This window comes from Anarrhichthys ocellatus, unplaced genomic scaffold (assembly GCF_004355925.1).
Source record: "Anarrhichthys ocellatus isolate YVR2014 unplaced genomic scaffold, GSC_Weel_1.0 scaffold66, whole genome shotgun sequence".
NCBI lineage: Eukaryota > Metazoa > Chordata > Actinopteri > Perciformes > Anarhichadidae > Anarrhichthys > Anarrhichthys ocellatus.
Window position 1 is genome coordinate 101529 of NW_022280096.1, and position 14854 is coordinate 116382.

The 14854-nt window shown below is 44.7% G+C and overlaps 1 protein-coding gene across 9 annotated transcripts in view; it reads left to right on the top strand.

Moving 5' to 3' along the window:
• The window catches only part of cdc42bpab (CDC42 binding protein kinase alpha (DMPK-like) b), a 67524-nt gene that overhangs the window by 22747 nt on the left and 29923 nt on the right, over positions 1-14854 (top strand). For all 9 annotated transcript variants that reach the window (XM_031872745.1, XM_031872748.1, XM_031872747.1 and 6 more), the window contains exons 2-5: positions 4605-4696; positions 8767-8850; positions 9434-9529; positions 10795-10943. In XM_031872745.1, coding sequence (XP_031728605.1) covers positions 4605-4696; positions 8767-8850; positions 9434-9529; positions 10795-10943 — 421 coding nt within the window. The remainder of the gene's footprint in view (positions 1-4604; positions 4697-8766; positions 8851-9433; positions 9530-10794; positions 10944-14854) is intronic.

Sequence of the window (14854 nt, forward strand, 5' to 3'; positions counted from 1 at the left end):
GTGTGTGTGTGTGTGTGTGTGTGTGTGTGTGTGTGTGTGTGTGTGTGTGAGAGAAAGTGTGAGAACTCATACAGTGTCTGCGGATGGTCGTCTCCCCCACAAAGCGTGTTGTACATTAATGTAACTGTCATCTGTGGCTCACTTGCCCTGCACATTGCAAAAGCTTCTGCAGACAAAGAGCTCCAGTTGGATAGTCACTTTCCCAAGCATTGCCAGGGGTTTCCTAACACACCTTGTCATAGCAACGGTTGCTATGTTTAGGCCTACCTGTGTATTTTGCCAGTAAGTTCAGATGTATGACACCACTGTTTGGTATTTTTCTGTTACGTCACTGTGAATCCATCTCTGCAGCAGGAACAGTACAGACACACTGATCCCTGGGTAAACGAGCTCAGCGAGGACAGGCCGTTCTTGTTGGAGTCGGGGTGTTTCATACTGTATGTTGGCGCTGCACGCTGACATATGGGCCCGATATTTACAAAACACTCACTTGAATTCCATGTATAAATTACAGGCCACAATAACAGGTTAATAGCCGCTGTGTGCTTCAGTAAACCACCTGCCCTCGGAGTGATGGCTGATGATTTATTTTTCCTCTCCAGAAAAGCAATTTATAGATAATCTGTTTGGCTGTGGTGTTTCTACTAAGGCCAAGGCGAGACATAGTCACCAGTTATGTGTCAGATGTAGATGTAGGGAACTAGATCTTGCTGTGTGTGTGCTGTGTTGTGGACGGGGCCTGTGGGCTCCTGGCTCAGAGATGAAAGACATTTCTCATGTGGCTGGTTTAGTGGAGCTCCTGAGTCAGCATGCAGCTAGTAATCAGACTGTGTTCTCCCTCTCAGCTAGCCCGACTCCGCTCCCCCTACTCTTCGGCCTTCCAGCTCTGACTCGCACAAGCAACAGTTAAACCAGAAGTGAACGGGATACATGCAACCTTTAGCTATATAGTTTAACAATCCTACATCCTGCCTGGTGAGAATCAAAGCTGAGAGATGCGTTGTCGTCCCAAACAGAACTGCTCTTTTGGTGCTGAGTACAAACACCTTTAAATCGGGATGAAGCTGAATGTGAAGCACCAGCAGTGTCCAGAAATGTGTTTCTAAAATACACATGAGTCCACATGAGTTACTTTACCCCTTTAGGACAAACAATGCCCTCTGTGATGATAGCGATGGGGCAAATAGGACTGTAGAGTTTGTGCTGAATAAATGGCATTATTATTATTATTATTTACTTTTTGTGTTCTATATTTGCTCCTACCTTTTAAAGCTAACCTGAGAATCTAAACATCTGCACTTTAACAGTAAAAAACAGCCTCATTCAATGTGTTTAATCTAGCCTATTGGTTTAGTCCTCTATCATAGTTTTGTGGCTTTGTTACATGAATTAATATCAATCCAGATGGATTTAGTTGTTGACATTATCTTTTACCCCTGGTAAACATGCCATGTCAGGTTTGGCTGAGATAGGGAGCTCTGGCAGAGGTTCAGTGAGAAGAATTGGACGTGTGGTGGAAATGACCACCAGCACTGAGCCACACATTGGTAAATCTGACTTCTTATGAGTTTGTCTGCCAGACACTTTGGCAGTTGCGTGTGATCCGCCTGTCCTGAATCAAAGACGTGATCATGAAATCAAACAATCCCAAATTGATAATCTTTTTAATAACGCATGCACAGAGATTACATCTTTATGTCTTGAGGTGGGTTTTTGTGGTTGGTGTTGTGCAGTAAGTCGAATTTGGAGAATGTGTTTTGCCAGCCAGCCATTTGTTTGGATGTGATGCATTGTTTCTAACATCTTAGGTCTTTCCAGGTCAGCACGCCGTACATCATCGTCTGTCCCACACTTAGTGTTTTTGTTGGAGAATGTACGGGACGCACTTGTCTGCGTGACGGCTACCTCGCTGAGCAGCTGCAGCTCGCACCCGTGTGGTGTCCGCTCAGACGGCCAGCCCTTCTTTCTACATAGTTTCTTTCATAATGTCCGTCAATAATTAAATTTCATCATAAATGTCATTTATATCTATTTTAGAAAGAAAAAGGTTATGTGCTATTTTTTAACAATCCAGAACTCTATTAATTTATCTGTCCTGTAAATATTTCAGAATAAAAGCCTCGCATTAACAAATAAAGGGATTCTGTGCACAGAAAGATGCTGCAGGGCTTTTTATTTTGGAACAAAAACAGGAAGTGTTGAGTTAAAAATAGATAATAACTTTTTTTCCTGTCTGTGACATGTGCTGCAGATACACACATTGAAAGTGTAGTAATGTTGCTGGTGGGATGTCGATGTACTGTCAAAAGATCATGTTCACCATCGGCCACACGGCACGCAGAAAGAATTGATAGAGGCCTCGAATCTCGAGAAGCGACGCAGCCGAGCCGCGCTGCCCACTGGAGAATTGTGACTGCTGTACCCTGTTAAATTGGGAGCTTAAATAGAAAGAGAGAGTGAAGTGTAAACAAGTACACATTGAGAGAGAAACAATTAGCTGTTACAGCCTGGCTCCTCATCATTTGGACTTGCGGCGATGTCTGAAGCTGGATCACTCAGGGTTGATCTACCGCTAGACACAGTTTTGATGTTTCTGTAACTGACCTTACTCTGAACACCACTGTGTATTTATGTGCGTACATGGTGGCACACTGCACTGGGCCCTACTTCCCCCCCCCCCCCCCCCCCTGCCCTGTGGTCATAGCAGGCCGGGGCCAGCTGTCAGCGGAGTCGGGGAGGGAGTGTGAGAGCGGGAGGTTGTTGAGCTGAGTGACCTGTGTGTTTAATTTCTCTGCATGTGTCACAGCGGGAGAACGTCGTCCTCCTCAACACTGGAGGTTCTGTAAAGTCGTGACGACCAGATGAGATTAGCATGATGTCTGGCCAGTTAGGGAGTGTGGATAAGCCTGACTGGTGGTCAGCTCTCACACACACACACACACACACCGAAGCAGCAACCGAAAACCAAAAGTGTGTTTGTATGGCAGATGGAGATTTTGTTAACCAAAAGAGCTACTATGTGTAAGTGAACGCTTGTTTGTCTGTATGCTAACAATGCTAAATTCTAGACAGGCAGCATACATTTCAAAACGTTACGGTGTACTTCTCTTTGTTGTCAGATGATCGGAATATCGGTTTAACCAGAATGCTGACCCTGTGAACTTGCAGCCAATCCAGGTTGTCCTTGGCATGCTGGGATCATGTAAACCAGGAAGTGGTTGAATAGCTCTCCACAAATGAGGGAAATGCTGACTTTGTCAGCCGTAGATGGAATCTGTTGAGCTTTGTGAGAGAACGCCGGCGACTCTCGCAGATCCCTCCCAAGTCCCTTTTTTCCCACCAGGAGCCACAACCTGAGGCGTAACAATAGCTAGCTTTATCATCCAGCCTCCCTGTGTCCGGTGCTCGTGCTACACAGAGGGGTCCAGGTGGTCAATAACACTTTGATAAAGTGCATTTACAATGGCATGGCAGCCTTTAGCGAGGTACGGGAATATTGTGGTTCCATAGAGGCTGATCATGTGACTAGCACAAGCATGTTTCCGTGTGCCTGGCTCATAGGATTAGGGGACATTTCTTCATTTTGGGTTCCTGACACAGAAAATGCCCAAAACCTTCCATCTGAGTCCACTGACGGATCAGAGGAATGTGCTGATAAGAGGAACGTGTAAATTATATTCAGGGTTTCCCCCATGTAATGTGAACGCAGCAGTGTGTGAACAATGTATTTGTCGGCGAATGAATGTTACAAACCTTCCAGATCCAAGCTAAGCTCCTGTGTCTTGCTTGCCACCCGCTGATTAAAGTGAAGGGGGGGTTAGCCCCGAACTTGGCGACAACAGCCCAGGCTCACAGCTGCTTACTTAAGGTGGACCGACCTTTAAGGTGGACCTGCTTATATTCTCATTTTCGTGACGAGCCCCTCACCAGCTTTCACCAGTAACAGGACTATTTTTATTTACTTTTTTAGTAAGAAGAATAGATTGTTATTCATTTAAATGTCTACAAGAGCCCAGTGATGAAATAGTCAAATCATATTTTAGATGCTTTTTGTGAGTTTATATGAATGTATAAATTGGGCATATGGTATTGTCTCATATCGATCACAGGCCTCTGAATTAAATTGAATCAATCAAAATGTATTGTGGCAGACTTTATGAGATCAGCAAATACTTTATCACTGTCCAAAGAATGCATTTAGTACCGTGATGAAGCTTGTGATAATTGGTTGACTGACCTCCATCTCCTGTCTGATCACAGCTATTGATAAAACAAGTCCAGCTGGTCAATATGACCATCAAACGAGCTTTGACTCAATGGTGACAGTCAAAGTAACTTCAGTCTGGTGTCTGACCTGCAGTGCAGCTCTATGCTCTTTTCTCACACATCAACACCCAATTCTGATTGATTTTCTTTTTCCACCAACTTGTAAAGACACCGAAGGTTTTCTTTTTTCCCACTGCTAAACCAACGTACGATGTGATCGACCGATCACCCCGAAGCATCTCATCTCACTATCGATGTCGTAGGGAGACTTTGCCCTGTTGTGTTCTGACTTCACATTTGTCCTCTTTGCCTAAAGTGTGTCTCTCTTCTCCCTACAGCCAAACCCTTCACTTCCAAAGTGAAGCAGATGCGCCTGCACAAGGAGGACTTTGAGATCCTGAAGGTGATTGGACGAGGAGCGTTCGGAGAGGTACTGCACTTTCTGGTTTTTACACTCTCCTTAACCAAGCAGCAATCCATTACCTAACACGTTGAGAACCCGCAATTTGGTTTTTCCTCTTGTTCTCTTTGGGACAAGAAGCAGGTGTTACGGGTTAATTTGGTGTTTTCTTTTTGTCTATTTGTCTGTTTTGAAAGGAGACATCTTTGTGACAATAGCTGCCATTAACCGGCTGTATTGTGTTGTACCCTTAGACCTTAATACCCGAGTTATGAAGAGCAAGTGGTTTTGTGTTGGATGGTGGATCACTTTCTGCTGCATTCCAGCAGCAGTGAGTCGTATTGGTCTGCTGCATGAGCATGACTCTACTTGCAGCTTGAAAAAAACAAACAAAGTAGTTCTTCTTTCACATTTAACCCAGGAACAGTGTGCCAGTGAAATCATGCAGTTTGCTTTACTTCCCTTTTGCTCCAATGCACTTCCGTAGGGAGGTTTGCATGCATGTGTCACTGGGTTTCAGGTAATGTCAAAGCTGGGGAATGTCGGAGGGACAGGTACTGTGGTCCTGCAGCCAAGACTCCTGCATAAAGCCGGTGTCCTCGCACTGCCAGTTTTTTCACCATTGTGTATTCTAGTTGGATGACTGTAATAACAGCCATGTGACCAGAGGTGTGAATCTTCACCGGCCTCATGACTCCACTAGGTTCTCCATGCATCTCATCCCATATCACTGCACACATGGCTACGTTCTCTAAAATTCATACAAGTAGTCAGAATCACCTGAACTCAACAACAGCAGACTCCAACGTTCGATCATATAAAAGTCTTTTCAATACCGGCATCTATGTGAGCCTCCTCAGTACATAAACACAAAACATAATGCGGAGTGTGTGTGTGACACACACTCCCAGAACTGATGGAATCGTTATTTAACTTGTCCTTTGCAAGTGCCTTCATCATTTCAAGTGTTAATTGTAAAAAATAAATGTTAAATGAAAGCAAAACGCAGTGAAGACTCACTCTGAGCTGAAATGAAACCAAATGTCAGTCCGTCGATGCAGAGTTAATCATAGAATCAAGTCCTTTCCACACCTCTACGTCTGACCTACGGTGTTTTGGGAAGGCCTCGTGGAAATTTATAACATTTTCTGTGTCGTCAGTTTTGGAGATTTTGAAGAAAACTGAGCCCAGACCTGAGCCTGAAGCATGGGAACAGAGAGACACAGAGCTGAAAAGAGACAGAGATAGAGACTAACCCAGATGGACAGACACAGGAAAGCAAAGTACAGAACAAATACTTGAGTCAGAAGGGAGGGAGGAGACAGATCTGGAGTGCAGGATGTTTTGATTTCATCCTCCCATTGTCAGCAGCAGGCAGGGAGACGGGCGCGTGAAGTCCGATGAATGTACCGCCCTCCTGCCTCTGAGAGGACCGGCCCCAGTAGGACTCGGTCGCCTCCTCACCAACGCAAAAGGGCCTAGTGGTGCTCGGCCCGGTGGGTCCTTTAGCTGACATTACTGCAGGAGAGAAGCCGTCGGAGGAGACGGTGCGTACAGGAGCAGCCCATAGAGGAGGGAATGAGATGCTACCAAGAGGACCAATCACAGTTGTAATGGTCACTTCAATTCAATGCGGGAGTTTAAACCGGCCTTTAGAGGTTCTGTTCTCAAAGGCTAGCCTTGCTTGAGGTGTATGGCACCTTGATGATTGTTGTTGTAAGTGTCTAGGTGCTGTAGCAATTTCAGCAGATAACTGGTGTACTCTTAGTACTTGGCCTGTGGAATAGTTAGATCAGCTGCTGTGGTTTGTTTCCAAACTGATAAAACCAAATTTGAAGCCTCAGTTGACCCTCTCCGCTGGCAAAAAAAACAACGGAAACCACAACACAAAGTAAACGCGTACAATACTTTTATCCATGAATAGTGAGGTAAACTCTCACTTAGTCCTTTCCTGAGCTCTGCAGCAGACACCAGGCTGGACAGGAAGGACAAGATGAAGGAAGGAGCAGTGGAGAGAGGAAAGGAGAGATGGAGAAAAAGACAAAAACAGCCCCCCTGTCCTCCTCCGTCCCTCTTCTCCTCTGGTGAGGGATCACTAGGGGAAATCCAAACACTGCAGGAATGTTATCATTGTATTGCATTAGCAGCATTCTCCAGCTCATTTAATAGACTACAGACCCCTCTGTTGCACTGTGTGTGTGTTTGTTTCACTTCTCGTGTGCGTGTAGGTGTGCGTGTGCATGTGCAGTGCTCTTACAAATTCCTGTCTGTTTACTTGCTTGTATTTTTTTTTGTTGCTTTTTTCCCCCTTCCAACTTATGCATATTTTCTAATTAACCATCAAAAAGGCCAAATAAAAGAAAAATGGACATCTCCTTTGAGAATGAATAGAATCCTACAAGAATATGAAGGAGGCTAAAAGAAATTAGCCAGGATGTGAGTTTGCATGAGCGTGTGCTTTGGCTGTGGGCTTGCAGGGCTTTGTCACAGCAGCTCGTGCAGCTCCTTTTTTGGCCAAACGTGAAGCCGGAGCTGGGGAAGTTTGTCATGGCAGTTATCAGTGAAGGGAGAGCTGGCAGTTATGATGTTAAGACGGAACAAGAAGGGTATGCTGAACAACACAAGAGTGTGAACAGCTGAGCGGTCTGAGGTGGTGATGGTGAGAAACTAACCGACAGGCTAACACTTGTAGCTACGTAAATCTCCAGCATTTACCTCACTTTGCAAATCCATCACATCGTGGGTTCAAGTTCAACTCTCCAGCTTCAGCCAGAGGAGGTCTGAAATGTGGCCAGTATTAAATGTATATAATACATATACTAAATACATAGGATGTATGGGTCCTGTGTGATGATGATGTGTTTGAAAGTGTGAAAGGGAAAACAATGGTTTTGCGGTCGTCGCGTTTCTAGCGACGCGTCTCGCTCTGAACAGGGCGGGGCCTAAGTGGGTAGAGGCAACTAATAGAGCAGCTAGAAATCTGGTGAGTGACGATGACATCACTGTACCGTGATGCAGCCTTTAAAACAAGGAAAAGGCAACACTTCTGCCATATTTCCATATTATAAAATCCAAAATCTAGGGCTGCCCTCAACCAAAGAATTTGTTAGTCCAGTAACAATCGTATGATTTTGTTGACTAATAGATTAGTTGATTTAATCAAAGGATCTGTTTAACGAAAGTTTCTTGTGTTTTCCAGAGATGTCATTCAGCGTGAAAAAAGCATAAAGAACGACTAATGGACACATCTTAGTAAACTAGGACCAAAACAAGTTGACTAATCAACTAAAATCTAAGACAATATCGAGTCTCATGTCATCGAGATAATACCCATGTATTGCCCCAAAGCTGTCTATTCACTAGGGATTCGTCCTCATTTACAAATGATTGCACACAGTGATTAGACCAGTGCTCTAGTTTTCCGCTCATAATGCAGACTTTGCTAGCAGGAAGCATGAATCACATTTAAGTATCCAGCGCTGTGCGTTAAGAGTGTGAATGTGGATCCAGGTGGAATGCATCTGTTGGCCTTTTAGGGGAGGACTTTAGTGTCCGTGGTCACTTCCTGTCCCCTGCTTGGCTCTCCTCTGCTTTCCCCTTCTTCTCTACATTCTGTCCTTTTCTTCTCCTCCGCTTCTCCTTCCTCCCATCTCGTTTCCTCTTTCTCCTCCTCCTGTCCTTTTCCAATCATCTCTTCTGTTACTCTTCCTTTTCAACTTCTTTCATTCAGGGTGGTGTCCTGAGATGATCTCTGGTTCTTGTACTGTTTTACTACAACACAGCTTTTTCAAGGAAGGAAAATTGTAATCTGTATTGTTTTTTGTAGTTTGGTATCGTTGGTACTCATGAAGACTTAAGGGTTTTTTGTTTCACTTCTAAATTGTATGCTTGTTGTTTTTGGAGCTGTGAAATATGATCACATGTGATATACCATCGTGTCCATCTCTGCTTGCTTCAGGGAGGAGCTTATTGCATCAGTCTGGTATTTTTGCTGCTGGTCTGTGGTTTTAACACGGGTCACATTCTTTGTTTGACTTTGCTGTCACACAAACGACTAAAACGTGTCATTAACACGCCAAACTCTTCTTTCCTCTGTGCAGGTTGCGGTCGTAAAAGTGAGAAACACCGACAAGGTGTTCGCCATGAAGATCCTCAACAAGTGGGAGATGCTGAAGCGAGCTGAGGTGAGCGCCGCTCACCAGCTTTTGCTGGGGTGCTTTTCGATACGGGGGGGGGGGGACCTGTAAAGAAAGTGATGAAGACGATTTATGATTAACCATCCGCACTCAAATCAGGCCTTCATCGCTAAATGCTTTGCGGAACATGTTGCTGCACGAGCTGCTGATGCATGTTTTTCTCATCGACCTCTTCCTGACAGTCTGACATTCCTGTTGCTCCCTTGGGTCTTTCAATCTTCATGCCTCAAACGTCACAGGCTAAAACTGTGTGTGTGCTAACGCCTCGACATGGGAAACAATGTAGAGCAGCAGATGCACTGGAGACGGTGCACGCTAAGCATGTAATTGTCAGAACATCAAAGTCCCATAAAGTATTTTTAAATACTGCCATTCAGATTCTGTCCTTCCCAGTACAAGATCAGGGGGCCATATTTGGATGTGGTGTTGATTTCTATTACAAAGCGTTCCATTGAAATTCGGCTTTAAATTTGTGACTTGAGTCTGAGTCATGTGACTTGAATCCACACCTCAGATGGTTACTATAAAGTCTTTGTTTATGAAGTAACGTGTTCGCTGCATCTTTCTTTAGACGGCGTGTTTCCGGGAGGAACGGGACGTGTTGGTAAACGGGGACTGCCAGTGGATCACCACCCTGCACTACGCCTTCCAGGATGACAATAATCTGGTAACAGAGCTTTCTCTGTCTCCTCCACTCTGAATGTGTGTGTCCTCATGAGCAGCTAGTTGTTGTTTTTTCCACCAACCTTCATAAGTGTATTTCCAGGAATCCCTCTGCCAGGTTTTTAACCTTTCTCTGTGAACTTTTTACCTTTTTACTTATCCGACGATCACCCCGCCTCACTTCATATATTTCAGCACATTCATACTTTGGTACTTTCCAAAGTTACAACCACAGTCTTCCACCGAGTAGCTCCACCTGCCAGTTGGTTTATAGAGAACAGTACCACCTCTGCATGATGGCTGGGGACCTGCCAGACGCTGACCACCACATTCACTTCTCACCACAAAGCACAACACGTAGAATGGAACTGCAGGAGATTGGGCAACAGAAGCGAACACGTCCAAAATAACATTTACATAAAAGACCAAAAGAATGACTTTGGAGCTCGCTGACTGGTTGTGGGCCAAGCTCTGCCTCGCTCTCATTGGCTGCTTTCTAGCCTGACAGTCTGTCCTCTCCCTCTCTGTGTGACCTCGAGTTCAAATGCCAGGACTGCTTATCATTCCAGCTCCCACAATCTCACAACAAATGCTTTACCCGGGACTCTCCCCAAAGGCTTTAAAAATATACACCACTGCCCGTCCAGCCGTCTATTTTTAGCAAATCCCTCAAAAGTTAAGAAGCGTTTAGGTGCTGGCTGCCTCACAAGGCCCTCTGCAGCAATGACACTGTGAGAAAATAGGATGGACTTATTCCTTGTGTGTGTGACTTCCTGATATTGTTTCTACATCAATCATCTCACTGTTTCACACTGTGCTTAAATTCCGCCCTCCACCTGGGTTCAAAATTAGCAAATGTTTATCTCACCTGACCGATCTGCTGTTTCTGCTGTCGGCATCTTCTTGGACGTTCCCATAACGTACGGATGCTTGTCTTCATCTCCCGACTACATAAAACATGATTAATACTAGCTTGCATGAAAGAACCAATTAAAACAAAAAACGAATTTCTCTCGTTGATGGTGAGATGACCATGACAACTTCTCCTTCCTTGTTTACTGGCAGACACGCGTAGCCTGTAGTGCCAACTTCTGACCAAACTATGCTGTGGCAGAGTTTATTATTTCCAAACCAGCTGAATAAACTTGCCTAATTCACTTGTTTTTTTTTGCAACATTTTAGAAGTTTGCTTGACAATTTAATGGAAACACGGCTCCAGACATTTATGTCTCATTTTCACTCCCTCTGTCCGTCTCCTGGTCTCTCTAGTACCTGGTCATGGACTACTATGTGGGTGGAGATCTGCTGACTCTGCTCAGTAAGTTTGAGGACCGGCTGCCGGAGGAGATGGCCAAGTTCTACCTGGCTGAGATGGTGCTGGCCATCGACTCTGTTCACCGGCTACACTACGTCCACAGGTGAGGAGCAGGCAGAATGTGTGTGTCTGTACTATTAGTGCAGAGGAACAGATGATGTGCAGTGTGTTGACATGATTCTTGCCGTGTGAGCAGTTTTCCAGCTGTGGGAGTAACTGCAGCTGAATGAAAATAGTGGAGTGTATGTGCATATCTTTGTCGTCACTTAAGACAGTCAATACAACTGAGTGGAGTATATCATAAAGGTTATTAGTGTGGGTTCCTGTGTGAACATTCACATTTGAGGTGATGTGTGTGTGTGTGTGTGTGTGTGTGTGTGTGTGTGTGTGTGTGTGAGAGAGATAAAAATCACTGCTTTCAGATCATTTACTTAAATACAACGACCAATATAACATGTCACCACAGGTACAAATTCTGCATTCTAAATCCTACTTAAGTATTATCACCTGGATGTACTTAGTGTCTATAATCAGTATTTGTATAATAACAATCTCTCCAATGACTATGTGAAGACGAGGTGAAAAGCTCTAAAAAGCCACTGAGCAGCAGACAGACTCCGTTAGAGACTAGCTGGTGGAGCATTTAGCAGCTAAAGAGACAGATTCCTCCCTCAGGAGTTCACCAACCATGCCACCGTCCCAAAAATAATTTCAACCGTAACCATCAACAATTGTAAATCTTATCATACAGAGCATGAATGCATCATAATGTAACTGATTGGAACCTACGTACGTTAGTCGTTAGCCGAGGTGCTGCCACCGTTACCAGCTCTCCTGCTTTCAATTTCAACTGATTCGTTGTTCACAATGTAATGGGGAGCGTACGGATCGACAAAGGTCCGTTACACCACTACAGCATGGTGGGATTTTCCACACCGTCATGAATACAGACGCTGTGCGTTCTACGATGCTGTATTGATGTGATGTGTTGCAGTGCACGGTACGTGCCACCAGTCTCTCTTTGGTGTAACCGGCAGCTGAGCTCAGAGAGATGGCGACTTGTGTTTTGGGTTTAGTCTTTTTACAAAAGCAGCCGCATGACTTTATTCAGCTGCCAGTCTGCCCCCCCCCAACCATCTCTGTGAATAAATAAATGTGACATTTCTCCCGGCTCTCTTGCTACCTGCTGCTGATTAATGTGAAGAGGGTTAGCCCCGGAGTTAGCCACAACTTCTGAAGATGGTCCCGCTTTTAAGGTGGACCAGCTATTCTCATTTTATGGACGAGCAACTCCTACGAGTTTTGCTCAGCTTCCCCCTCACAGCTTGTCTCAGCTGCCCCCTAGTGACCCAAAAACAAAACCACGTATTGCAGCTTTAAAGTAAGAAGCATCCTAAAAACACAACGACATAGATGGCAAAAGCATTTTTCAGCCAACAGAGGATGCCCTTGGGAGCAGGAAGTTTGGCTTTGCCAGACAGGAAGTGGTCACATCGGCATGTTAACACAATTACAATGCTGCATTCGCCGGTGCGCTCGTCAGAGCAATTTAGTTCAAGGGGCAAAGGAAAGGATAGATAGAGAACAAGGAGGGTCAGAAAGAGTAGGATAAGGCCGCGCTGCTTGGTGGGAAGACGGTTTGGGTGTGTCTGCAGTCGCTCTGATCTCTAATACGCCACTGGAAAGTCGGACGGAAAGAAGCGTACTGAGGGACGATGACAGACCTAAACAGAGATGTAGATAGAAGTGTATAAGTAAAGAAAAAGGGAGTGAATGAGAAGGGACCAGGGAGCCACTAATTGCATGGTGTTATCTGGGGGCCGTGGGTGGGGGTTGGCGGCGGAGACGGAGATGGAAGGAAGGGAAAAAAAAAGGGACTGGCAAGAGGACACGGCACCGCTTCTCCTCGTGGATGCTTTGGGACAGTAATGATGGGGTATGGGAGGTGTGGGGGTGTGGTGCGGTTCCCTCCCCCCCCATGTACCAACCCCCCAACTCCCCCTTTGCTCTCTTTCTCACTTGCACACACGCTCGTGGGAGATTTGCATGCTTGCTTTGCAGATGGGTGGAGACGGCCAGGCAGGTCCCCTGAGGAGGGCGTGTCCTACTGGCTGGTCCCGTATGATCTCTGTGTGTGTGTGTGTGTGTGTGTGTGTGTGTGTGTGTGTGTGTGTGTTTGGGTGCATGAGGGTGTGTGTTAGCTCAGGGATAGTGTGTATGTGGGAGTTCGATGCGTTTCCTTTTCCTCTGATGAAGTTGGAGTACAATGCATTAACCCCGTAATTGAAGACTCTTATGTCCATTAAGAGAAAACCAACCACCATTCATGGCTTGCTTTCAGTTCCACCAAACACACACATTGTCACATTTACATGAACATATAGAAGAAAGTATCTGTCAAACTAAAGTCACTTGGCCTTTCTAAATATCCATGTTAGAATTTCAAAGACAATCGGCATTAACCAGTGAAGAGCTCCCATATCAGTCTGGTCCTGTATGGAGTCGGCATAAATCCCAAATCTGAGCCGCTAGCAGGCATTCACTTCATTTGTCTTGTTTTTTTCTGGCAGATTAGCATTTTCTTCTCCAGTTCCTCATCCTGACATTCAGTTACGCTGGAAAATTCTTGGTTGCTCGTCAGAAGATTCTGTTCTTCGTCTGTTTCAGCTGTGAAGATTTGTTCTGTAGCAAAACACGCTACACAAACCACAAGTAGCTCCTCTTTGTTAAACTGGGATAACTAAACACTCATCGTGCTGACCGGTTCTAACTTTCTCACTAAACACACTCGACGAAACCCTAGCAACATTAAGCCTACAAACTACCCACAATGCAACTCTCTGCTGACGTAACAGGTCACTTTGTAAGAGTGGTTAACCCAATTTTAAGAGATGTTAATGTTTTGTTCTACGATATAAAATACATCAGTAACTTTAGCGGTTTCTAAGAAGTAGTTAAAGGAGACTACTAAACATCATCACGCCAAAGACTCGACCACCTTCAGCTTACTGGTGGATGAGAAGTCATGTGACTGTAGTGTAGTTTCTTTACTTCTGATAATTGCATTCACGCTTCTAAAACCATAAAAGTGGTGTTAATTTGTGAAGGTTATCTTGCTGAACAAAACGTGTAACTTTCATAAATGTTTGTCACAGAGGTTAATCAAGCAATAATCCAAAATGCAATGGAAGAATCACATCGACTTTTTGTAGAGATAACCAGTGTGAAGCTAACTTCGTGGTTGGCCTGATATACGTCATCCCTGCAGCTCTCTATGGTGCATTATGCTCACCAGATGTAGTGCTCATCAAGTCGTCACGATCTAAAATGGATCGGGAGCTAATGTTTGCCGGGTACCCACTTTGCCAGAGTTATAATATGTTCCAGGTCCCTGAATGAGACTGAATGTTTCATTTGGTTTGCAAGCTGTAAAAAGAAATGAGACATAAATAAACATTGACATATTCCTGTTATAAGTAAAGAGTCAGAGGAATATTTCACAGTCCTGGTCATCGACTCCAGCTCCCCACCAGGACTCTTCCTGAGGTACTCGAGTATCATCCAGACATAGTACATAAGATAGATGTGTATATGTATGTACATGCTATGCTTATGGTTATGCAATATTGCCCCAATGAAATTAGAGAATTAAAGAATAAGGCAAGTGTAGAAACACACATTTGTTGTCTCATGGTATTTATCATCATGTTGCCTCACCATAAGTTATATTATTCAGACAGCTAACCTTTTGGTCCAAATTATGCTTTTAGCTCCCCTAATGAGTGCTTTTTTCTCATGTCGCCACAATGCTGGCTCATTTGAAATGAATATCTGCAGTCATGTTGATGCTGATGAAGTTGAAAAGATCCCAAAGTGAAATGAGGTGCAAAGAGCCTCGGGGTCAACCGTCTGTCCCCCTCAGAGTCCCATGAGAGCTGGCGTGTGTGAGTCAGACGCAAAGGGAGACTGTGTGTGTGTGTGTGTGTGTGTGTGTGTGTGTGTGTGTGTGTGTGT